This window comes from Bacillus rossius, chromosome 2 (genome assembly GCF_032445375.1).
Source record: "Bacillus rossius redtenbacheri isolate Brsri chromosome 2, Brsri_v3, whole genome shotgun sequence".
Lineage (NCBI taxonomy): Eukaryota > Metazoa > Arthropoda > Insecta > Phasmatodea > Bacillidae > Bacillus > Bacillus rossius.
Window position 1 is genome coordinate 30,526,332 of NC_086331.1, and position 12,263 is coordinate 30,538,594.

At 33.6% G+C, this 12,263-nt stretch overlaps 1 protein-coding gene across 3 annotated transcripts in view; it reads left to right on the top strand.

Moving 5' to 3' along the window:
• The first annotated feature begins 7,663 nt into the window (after positions 1-7,663).
• LOC134529219 (protein odr-4 homolog) overlaps positions 7,664-12,263 on the top strand; it is a 51,510-nt gene continuing 46,910 nt past the window's right edge. For 2 of the 3 annotated variants that reach the window (XM_063363091.1, XM_063363092.1), the window contains exon 1: positions 7,664-7,889. In XM_063363091.1, the coding sequence (XP_063219161.1) occupies positions 7,680-7,889 (210 nt within the window). In that variant the 5' untranslated portion in view covers positions 7,664-7,679. The remainder of the gene's footprint in view (positions 7,890-12,263) is intronic. The other variant, XR_010074500.1, reaches the window with a different exon arrangement.

Consider the following 12,263-nt stretch of genomic DNA (forward strand, 5'->3'; position numbering starts at 1 on the left):
ACGTAAAATTCATTTAAACCAACGAAGTTGCATATTTTTTAAGCTTTAACAAATGGTATATTGCTTAAGAGTGTGACTCCATTGATCTGCCCGCTGGCGCTGAAGCGTTCCGAGCGTCGTAATGTGTAGGCCTATTCTACTGCGGGAGGTGCTGAAGTCACTTGGGCTGCGGTGAATTTAGCTCTTAGGAAACTAACACTTTTAATATAAAAAAACATAAACGCTGAATTTATTTAGTAGAGTTAGAATCAACGTTCTGTAGTAACATATCAACAGTTTATCGCCCCATACCTTGTGCATCACTCAGAAAACTAGCGGTTATGTCCTAAATCTTAGCTCCTTGTTGCGCTCTACAAATATGAATTCTACAAACGTTTTTATTATTGTATCTTCTCAGTTATCAAATAAAATTAGTTTTCAAAATCTTTTATACTTTTTACAGTTTAGAAGTGTGTGTGTGTGTGTATATATATATATATATATATATATATATATATATATTAATTCCTGCTATTTTGTAAAAAAAATCATTTCGCAAAATTTTGTTGATACAACTTTCTTATTTTGCATTATATTTTTTACAAAATCGTAGGAATTAATATATATATATATATATATATATATATATATATAATGCAAAATAAGAAAGTTGTATCAACAAAATTTTGCGAAATGTTTTTTTTTTTTTTACAAAATCGCAGGAATTAATATATATATATATATATATATATATATATATATATATAAACTACAGGAACTTGAAAGTCTTTTAAATTAAGTTTCTTGATATTTATTAGTTTTTAAATGGTATATATTTAGTTGTCTACAATAACCTATTGGGTCGCTAGAGCCGTTAGAGCGTCGCAATGTGTACTGCTCTAGGCTTCATGCTAAAGTCGTTTGTGTTGGAGTGTTTTAGTCACAGGCAACAAAGATATTAAAAATAATGATAAAAATCGCTAGTAAATTCCTCCAATTAACTAATGTAAGTAGATGCAAAAGTTTATTTGATTTTATTACAATACATCAGAATGAAAATATTTACCTAAGATAAAAACCACAAAACTTTATGGGCGCTATGAAAACTGTAAATGTTTTGTTTCTAACAGACCATGAAGCCTGGATAAAAAATAGATTACGTTACTGAAGTGATAGAATAAGACAATAACTATCATATATTTATTTGTTGATTAGTAATGGTATTAATTTTAAATTCTTTACTTAGTTTTTCTAATCTGGTTTTTCAGTCTTTACTAAAGCATTTTTTTTTTACGTTTACGAACTGAAAACATGCTCTCAAATATTGATATTGTGCCTCATCTCCAATGTGACGTCATGCGTCCGATGCCTAGAGTTATTACTTTAAAGTTCATTAGTGTTTCGATTTTACCATTTCAAACAGATTTAGTCAAATAAAAAATAAAAGCTTAAATCGTTCTTTATGAGAAGGAAAGCTTTCCCAATTTTTTTTAGATATTTGTATACATAATTGTTAAACTTGGTATTTTTGGGTGTTCCTGTTGACAAGTTCTAACAAAATTGTTTATTGCAACTTTATGGAGCCATCATAACTTAAGAAAAAATATTAGATTATTACCTTATTTGCGATAATTTAACTGATTTTTTGTTAAATCGAATAAACGTAACATATCTGCAGCAATCCCTAAACTAAATCTTCGGAACTTTGAAACTTGGCCATGAAGGTCGCGTGCAACGCTCGTCGCGCCGGCTTGCTGCGACCAAAGCACCGCCGCAGGACGGCACACACGCCGACGATTAGGCTATTCTAGCGATTCAACTAATTGCGCTAGACTATAATAGTTATACCGCCTTAAAGCTGAATAAGTTAGCAAAAACATCTATACAGAAGATTTTCACATTGGACCCTTGTTTTGTATGTAAATCATACTTTTATTTCAATGAATTTTTAAAAAAAAAAAAACATAATCAATAACGTTATCGACTTTGTTTCATCTTTTTATTCAACATTGAATTTTTTTTAACGTGATCGTGTTGAATAGTGTTTCTGGATTATTTTTATGCACTTACAGAGAGTCTACGTTATTAACTGCGTAAACGGGAATCATTTTAATGGACTTCTGTAAGACTCTAACTTCTAGGACTTAACTGCACGTTTTCGGTGATACGCATAAGGTCTACAACGGTAAACTTCAGGTATGTTATTAAAAATAGTCAACTCTAACAATTGGCAGAAATTCAGCTTTGGACAAATTTTTCACAGATTTGTGATTCTTTTTGTATTTCCTAGACAAGGGCCTGGGCAGGGCGACACACCCCGCGCATGCCGTGAGTAAACGCTACGGTTCCCGCATCAACTCCCCTTCGGTGAACTGCCCGCCTTAGGTGATTCCCAAAAGACGCAGGGCACTCCCGGCGGACAGCACGCGCGAGCGAAGCTAGCGAATGTACGCCCGACGACAAGAAGGCTATAGGGATGTTAGCTTCCCGGGTGTAGCCAAGTCGGGTGACTATAAGTTTATAGATGAGTTGACAATTTTATAGCCTGAGCGTCTTAGCAGAAACGAAACCTTTCTTTATACTTTGAAAGGTCGGGTCGTTGCGCTCGTCATAAACCCTTGGAGCAGCTCCACAACACGTCCTCTTCCGATGGCAGCGCAGATTGAAAATTTTCCACCCCTTGCAGAATTAGTAAGACATATCAAAAACGTATATACAATAATTAAGTATGCAATAAATAATAAAATCTATAATAGTGGTTCAAATATAATGAAATAAATAAAAATATCAACATATTTGTCGGGTGAAGCTATTGCCTGCAAGGAAAACAGGGCGTGTGAACTTATTTAGGTACGACAGCATTAAAAGTGTCGGCCCAGTAAAAAATTATGATAGGAATATTTTCTTAAGAAAGATTTCAGCATTCATTTGATACATGGCTGATGTTCGACCAATACTTGCTATCAGTCCTTGACTCGTTATCATATAATGGCAGTTTTTGAAATATGTACCTTGTTAGACCTTAAATATATAAAAAAATACTTTTAAGAATACTAATTTAATTAGTTAAATAACAAGCCTTACACATTTAGTTTAGGATCCCGTAGTTGGAATTTATTATTTCAGTTTCTGAACGGAGAAATAAAATGGTTTTTTCAGGGCCTGTAATGGGCGGGTGAAGCTATTGCCTGCAAAGAAAACTGAGCGCGCGATCTTGTTGCTGTCCGTCTGAATTAAAAGTGTCGGCCCAGACAAAAATTCTGAAAAGTATTTTTTGTTAAGAAATGTTACAGCTTTCATTTGGTACATGGCTGATGTTCGGCCAATACTTAGTATGAGTCCTGGAGTCGTTTTTATAAAATGCAAGTTTTTGAAATATGTACCTTTTTTGACCTTATATAATTTAAAGAATACTATTAATAAATACTATTTTTTTAGTTAAATACAAAGCGTTCTATCTTGCGTTTAGGACCTTGTAGTTGGATTTTTATATTTCAGTTTTAAACGGAGAAATAAAATGGTTTTTTCAGGGCCTGTAATGGGCGGGTGAAGCTATTGCCTGCAAGGAAAACTGGGCGCGCGATCTTGTTGCTGTCCGTCGGCATTAAAAGTGTCGGCCCAGACAAAAATTCTGAAAAGTATTTTTTGTTAAGAAATGTTACAGCTTTCATTTGGTAAATGGCTGATGTTCGGCCAATACTTGGTATGAGTCCTGGAGTCGTTTTAATATAATGCAAGTTTTTGAAATATGTACCTTTTTTGACCTTATATAATTTAAAGAATACTATTAATAAATACAATTTTTTTTAGTTAAATACAAAGCGTCATATCTTGCGTTTAGGACCTTGTAGTTGGATTTTTTATTTCAGTTTTAAACGGAGAAATAAAATGGTTTTTTCAGGGCCTGTAATGGGCGGGTGAAGCTATTGCCTGCAAGGAAAACTGGGCGCGCGATCTTGTTGCTGTCCGTCGGCATTAAAAGTGTCGGCCCAGATAAAAATTCTGAAAAGTATTTTATGTTAAGAAATGTTACAGCTTTCATTTGGTACATGGCTGATGTTCGGCCAATACTTGGTATGAGTCCTGGAGTCGTTTTAATATAATACAAGTTTTTGAATTATGTACCTTTTTTGACCTTATATAATTTAAAAAATACTATTAATAAATAGAATTTTTTTTAGTTAAATACAAAGCATCATATCTTGCGTTTAAAACCTTGTAGTTGGATTTTTATATTTCAGTTTTAAACGGAGAAATAAAATGGTTTTTTCAGGGCCTGTAATGGGCGGGTGAAGCTATTGCCTGCAAGGAAAACTTGCGAATGTACGCCCGACGACAAGAAGGCTATAGGGATGTTAGCTTCCCGGGTGTAGCCAAGTCGAGTGACTATAAGTTTATAGATGAGTTGACACTTTTATAGCCTGAGCGTCTTAGCAGAAACGAAACCTTTCTTTATACTTTGAAAGGTCGGGTCGTTGCGCTCGTTATAAACCCTTGGAGCAGCTCCACAACACGTCCTCTTCCGATGGCAGCGCAGATTGAAAATTTTCCACCCCTTGCAGAATTAGTAAGACATATCAAAAACGTATATACAATAATTAAGTATGCAATAAATAATAAAATCTATAATAGTGGTTCAAATATAATGAAATAAATAAAAATATCAACATATTTGTCGGGTGAAGCTATTGCCTGCAAGGAAAACAGGGCGTGTGAACTTGTTTAGGTACGACGGCATTAAAAGTGTCGGCCCAGTAAAAAATTATGATAAGAATATTTTCTTAAGAAAGATTTCAGCATTAATTTGATACATGGCTGATGTTCGACCAATACTTGCTATCAGTCCTAGACTCGTTATCATATAATGGCAGTTTTTGAAATATGTACCTTGTTAGACCTTAAATATATAAAAAAAATACTTTTAAGAATACTAATTTAAATAGTTAAAAAACAAGCCTTACAAATTTAGTTTAGGATCCCGTAGTTGGAATTTATTATTTCAGTTTCTGAACGGAGAAATAAAATGGTTTTTTCAGGGCCTGTAATGGGCGGGTGAAGCTATTGCCTGCAAAGAAAACTGAGCGCGCGATCTTGTTGCTGTCCGTCTGAATTAAAAGTGTCGGCCCAGACAAAAATTATGAAAAGTATTTTTTGTTAAGAAATGTTACAGCTTTCATTTGGTAAATGGCTGATGTTCGGCCAATACTTGGTATGAGTCCTGGAGTCGTTTTAATATAATGCAACTTTTTGAAATATGTACCTTTTGACCTTATATAATTTACAAAATACTATTAATAAATACTATTATTTTTAGTTAAATATAAAGCGTCATATCTTACGTTTAGGACCTTGTAGTTGGATTTTTATATTTCAGTTTTTAACGGAGAAATAAAATGGTTTTTTCAGGGCCTGTAATGGGCGGGTGAAGCTATTGCCTGCAAGGAAAACTGGGCGCACGATCTTGTTGCTGTCCGTCGGCATTAAAAGTGTCGGCCCAGACAAAAATTCTGAAAAGTTTTTTTTGTTAAGAAATGTTACAGCTTTCATTTGGTACATGGCTGATGTTCGGCCAATACTTGGTATGAGTCCTGGAGTCGTTTTAATATAATACAAGTTTTTGAATTATGTACCTTTTTTGACCTTATATAATTTAAAGAATACTATTAATAAATACTATTTTTTTAGTTAAATACAAAGCATCATATCTTGCGTTTAGGACCTTGTAGTTGGATTTTTATATTTCAGTTTTAAACGGAGAAATAAAATGGTTTTTTTCAGGGCCTGTAATGGGCGGGTGAAGCTATTGCCTGCAAGGAAAACTGGGCGCGCGATCTTGTTGCTGTCCGTCGGCATTAAAAGTGTCGGCCCAGACAAAAATTCTGAAAAGTATTTTTTGTTAAGAAATGTTACAGCTTTCATTTGGTACATGGCTGATGTTCGGCCAATACTTGGTATGAGTCCTGGAGTCGTTTTAATATAATGCAAGTTTTTTAATTATGTACCTTTTTTGACCTTATATAATTTAAAGAAAACTATTAATAAATTCAATTTTTTTTTAGTTAAATACAAAGCGTCATATCTTGCGTTTAGGACCTTGTAGTTGGATTTTTATATTTCAGTTTTAAACGGAGAAATAAAATGGTTTTTTCATGGCCTGTAATGGGCGGGTAAATCTATGGCCTGCAAGGAAAACTGGGCGCGCGATCTTGTTGCTGTCCGTCGGCATTAAAAGTGTCGGCCCAGACAAAAATTATGATTAGTATATTTTATTAAGAATTGTTACAGCTTTCATTTGGTACATGGCTGATATTCGGCCAATACTTGGTATGAGTCCTGGAGTCGTTTTTATAAAATGCAAGTTTTTTAAATATGTACCTTTTTTGACCTTATATAATTTAAAGAATACTATTAATAAATACTATTTTTTTTAGTTAAATACAAAGCATCATATCTTGCGTTTAGGACCTTGTTGTTGGATTTTTATATTTCGGTTTTAAACGGAGAAATAAAATGGTTTTTTCAGGGCCTGTAATGGGCGGGTGAAGCTATTGCCTGCAAGGAAAACTGGGCGCGCGATCTTGTTGCTGTCCGTCGGCATTAAAAGTGTCGGCCCAGACAAAAATTCTGAAAAGTATTTTTTGTTAAGAAATGTTACTGCTTTCATTTGGTACATGGCTGATGTTCGGCCAATACTTGGTATGAGTCCTGGAGTCGTTTTAATATAATGCAAGTTTTTGAATTATGTACCTTTTTTGACCTTATATAATTTACAAAATACTATTAATAAATACTATTTTTTTTAGTTAAATACAAAGCATCATATCTTGCGTTTAGGACCTTGTAGTTGGATTTTTATATTTCAGTTTTAAACGGAGAAATAAAATGGTTTTTTCAGGGCCTGTAATGGGCGGGTGAAGCTATTGCCTGTAAGGAAAACTGGGCGCGCGATCTTGTTGCTGTCCGTCGGCATTAAAAGTGTCGGCCCAGACAAAAATTCTGAAAAGTATTTTTTGTTAAGAAATGTTACAGCTTTCATTTGGTACATGGCTGATGTTCGGCCGATACTTGGTATGAGTCCTGGAGTCGTTTTAATATAATGCAAGTTTTTGAAATATGTACCTTTTTTGACCTTATATAATTTAAAGAATACTATTAATAAATACTATTTTTTTAGTTTAATACAAAGTGTCATATCTTGCGTTTAGGGCCTTGTAGTTGGATTTTTATATTTCAGTTATAAACAGTGAAATAAAATGGTTTTTTCAGGTCCTGTAATGGGCGGGTGAAGCTGTTGCCTGCAAGGAAAACAGGGCGCACGATCTTGTTGCTGTCCGTCGGCATTAAAAGTGTCGGCCCAGACAAAAATTCTGAAAACTATGTTTTGTTAAGAAATGTTACAGCTTTCATTTGGTACATGGCTGATGTTCGGCCAATACTTGGTATGAGTCCTGGAGTTGTTATAATATAATACCTGTTTTTGAAATATATATAATATTTGACTTTTAAATAATTTTAACTTTACGTATAAAAATTTACTTTTTTTTTTAATATTATTAACTAGCCTTACGTTTTGCCTTTATGACTTCGTAGTTGTATTTTGGCTTACATTTTGTCTATTTTATGATTGGGTAAATGTTTTTGAAACGCGAAAACTGTCATGGCCGCATTGTATGTGTGCGTCTGTAGCTGTTGCTGTCCAAATGCATAATTTTGACTGCGGTGTTATAAATGTGTACGATCTGCAATGCAGTTTGAAAGCATTTTGTTTTTTTGAAACATCTGAATCTATTATTTTTCTAAGTTTAAATTTCTGGCTGATGGAGGAATTAATATTGTCTCGAAGACATCTACAATATTTATTAGGATTTAGCAAAGAAAATTTGTTTACTACTGGCCCGATATTCGGACAGGTAAATTTGGTGTATTATTACAATAATTATGGTACGGTGAAGAAAATTGGGTAACATATGTCAGTGAGATAAGCCTATTTATTTGAAATTTATTAGGTCTTAAAGGAAATCGTTTTAAGTAGCGGCAGCTACGAAGAAAAATAAATTAAACACAAAAATAGGTGTTTTAGTCCTACTATTATGCTTGATTATCATGCAAATTATCTTTTTCAATTCCATTTAGGCACCTACACACAATCAGCCCAGCTCCCAGTTGGGACTGCTCAGCCCGAACTGACATTTTGGTTTGAATTGAGGTTCTCTGCACACACAATTATTCTTTTGGTTGCTGTTGTATGTATTGTTTCTTCGGTGAATATGGAAGAAACTTTAGATGTTGCAGTTGCAGTTTGCTCTTTTATTTATTTAAACAATACAAAAGTAACCAAATAGTATAAACATAGAAGTCTGACATGACACTTATCTGATTGAGTGACAGTTTGGATTGGCGAGACACTGTTCCTACACCAGCAGTTTAGACTGAGGGCTCTCGAGCCCACTGTCAGATTTAATGGAAAGCCATCAGTTTGTCAGCCCATCAGTTCCGATTGATCAGTTCACCATCCTAGTTTACACACAGCAGTTTTGACTGTTCAGTCCAGACTGATTGTGTGTGGGGGTTCTTTAGGCCTGTTATACAATTTGATGGAAAAAATATGGATCATGTAAACATAGACGCATCTCCCAGAACATTTCATCGTTGGGTAAATATGTAGCATGGGCAGAATTTATATAAATAATAAAAAATGAACAACAAATAAATAATAAAACACAAGGTATTCTTGTATTTGAAACAATTTTTAACGTATTTAGAACATAAACACTGCTACCACAATAGCCAAGTACTCTTCTTCTATTGATAGCTTGGAGCAATATAAACAGAAGAGCTCAGCATTGCCGAGCTAATCCGTAAGGGTCCGTTTCCGTCTATTTGCTATTGCAGAAACTGTTCAGTGAGATCCTTCAACGTTTCCGTGTAATTGTAGAATGGGCCTTAGGATTCTAAAAAACTTGGTAGTGCAGAGAGCAATAAAGATGAGAGACATTACTGATTAAAAACTATTATACGCTATAAAATAATGGAAAATATCTAAATGGCTTAAAGAACTAATAGCAGTTTTAATAAATGTCCGTCTATATTTATTCCTATTAAATTCTAACATTTCCACAAACAAATGGAAAGAATTTGAAAGCAAACCAGAAATCCCCTTCAAAATGACATCCTGCATATTCTCCTGACTAATAGTTTTACATTATCAACATAAAAAATGTTTGTCAATTTTTTATACAATTTATGATATTACAGTACAGTAATACCTCAAATTACGTTCCCCTGTCTTACACGAATCCAGAGTTACATATTTCTAAATTATTTTTTTTCTTTAGTTTCTAGTTCCAACTAAACATAATTTGCATGTATGTATTTATATGCAAAGGTTTACCCCAACTTATTACTTATTTGACTGACACGGTTATCGCTCGGTCCTACGTTTCACTTAAGTTCAAGATATTACTGTACTTTAAATATTACTAATGTACAAACATTGCGCTGGAGAAATGATTACCTAAACATGCTATATAATTCAGCTTCCCTGAAGAAACTACACAAGAACATTCCCTTATTGGAAATACAACACAACAGACATCAATGAAAGATATAAAAATAAAATTAAAAAAAACTAGTTATAGTTACAATAATTCTTAACATCTGTCATGTATGAATTCATATTCTTTGGGAAAAAAGTTGTTAAATCCACCATGAATTCGATATTCATTCAAATAATTTGACAATATCACACAAATGCACACAATCAATAGTTAATATAATCATTTTAAGAGATACCATTGTATGTTCTGCATTCAGAAATATATTTAATTTTTCGCATGACCGTTCATTGGTAGAGACTTCCGTGAGACTGACCCATGAGGGAGAAACACTAATTGCCGAGACTGAGACCTAGTTTTTAGAAGTAGTTTTGGGCCCACCTGCTAGATAGTAGCATTCATAATATATTTATAGCATGGCTACATTGACTGAGAATTAATGCAGGCTTATCAGGCACACAAACCAGTGAAAATTAATTCTCGCTATTTTGGTTGCCACCTGTTTTATGGTGGAGCATACCAGAAATTTTGCATTTCCTACTCATTTATATAGAACATGTTTTTTTTTATTACGAAACACCATTAGGTAAGTTTTTTTTGCACAGATGGAAAAAAAATCTTAAAATCTCTTTTACTAAGCAATTAGTTAGTTGGCAATTAGTTAAATAAACATTATAAACCTAAAAAATTGGATTTCAACATCTAGCCCAAGTTATTTGCTAGTAGTTATGGGCCCACCCAACAGATGGCTTAGAACGTCGTGCAACACATGGTCTCATTTTCCACTGTAAGAGTCGCACTTCTATATCTCCTTCCTTGTTCTATGGACTGACCATATACATAGTATAACAGTGGATTTCTTATCCACATTTATAAACACAATTTTCCTAGACTTTAAAGCTCCTTATAACTACAGGCAGTAGTGCATGCTCGGGAGGGGATGGGGTGATATCCCCCTTCTCTCCAAATTCTAAAAACATCTATAATTCCCATCAACAAAAGGAAAGAGTTTGAAAGAAAACAGCTGGCAAAGCCCCCTTTTTTTTCTAAAAAGAAAAAATGAAATTCTGTGTTTGCTTTCCAGAATCAACATAAAAGCTACATTGTTTGAAGAATTTTAGTACCACATTGAAATTCCAACCAGTCCAGTCCATTAGATGTTAATAATATTGTTTACAACACTCGAATGTACTGATTATAAGTTTACATATATATACAGCCTTCAATATGGCACTATTCAGGAAAATAAATCTATTTATTAGATTACAAATATGTTTTTGAAATTTTTAGAAAAATTTTTAGTAGGCACTGCTAATTGCAAAAATACTAAAATACTTTATTCATTTACACATGAAATAAACAATTAAAATAGGTTCTCGTATAGGTAAAGCTATTGGCCTGATTGTATAGTGTATTCATTTCTTGTAGCTTTTTCCTCACGTGACTTTATAACAATGCTTTGCCTGAAATCCCAGGAAACCCACTTCCCCATGTAGTGTAATTAATACTTCCTATCGCTAATCCACTCTAATGAAATTACAATTATAGGTACAGTTTTTGTATAAACCTTCAGCTCTTAAGGTACGTTTACACTGGATACCTACTTATGTGATGACATAAATATTGTGTATGTAAGAAAAGTATTGAACAGTTTTAGACCTGACCCACTCTCATATGATATATATATATCTGCGATAAGTGTCCGAGACTTACTTTTTAGCAGGTTATTCTTAACCTGTTTATACTAAACTCTGGAACAAGTGTTAGGTGCAGAAATAAAGCTATGAGATAAATTGGTGTGCTGACTAAATGTCAGAAAATGATTTGCAAATTATACTAAATAATCTAAAATTGTAATGAAGATCATTAAATTGAATGTAAAATCTTGTTGGTACCTATTTATTTTTATTAGTTTATTCAAACATATATTATGAAGAGTTAAGTATGTAATTTAAATTATTGTATTAAGTTCTATAGAAAGGAACGGAATTTATGCCGTATACTTATTTTTAAAGATTGTGTAGGTAACAATTTTTTTTAGCATAAACTTAGATCATATTATGCTTTACCATTTATAATCTCAAGCAATTCAGAGTCCATTCACTCACCTCCGATGGGATGAGACCCAAATTTTTTGCTAATGGGAAATGTGGCTGACATTATAGTGAGCCTATGGGCTTTCTTGGGGTAATCCCATTTCCTCCACCAATTCAGTCTATATATCTCTCTTTGCAGATGAGATGTGAGAAAGCTGGCAACAAGAGGAGCTAGCTGCTGTAACTTAACTGCAGACCTGTTTTTCTTGCCCAACTTGAAAAAAGGATAAGGTGAGATGAGAAGTCTTTGAAACAGTGATGGTAGTGGAAACAGGAATTCCTTGAGAAATCTCACAAGGGCATAAGCAATGCAACATTTACAATGTTTGACACCCAACAACCAACAACATATTATAGTTCAGGTACACCTGCATTTCAACCCAGGCTTTCGCGAAAGGCTAACAATTTGACCACAATTTGCAATTAACAGTGATGTCAGATATATCTGTGCAGGTGATTAGACTGAACACAAATAAAGCCAAAAGGTAAGTCAACTCAAAAAATATAAACATTCAAACAAACAAAAAATTTAACTACTGTATCTAGATTGAAATTGTTTTGTCAACTATATAGAAAAACAGGTCTGCAGTTAAGTTACAGCAGCTAGCTCCTCTTGTTGTCAGCTTTCTCACAT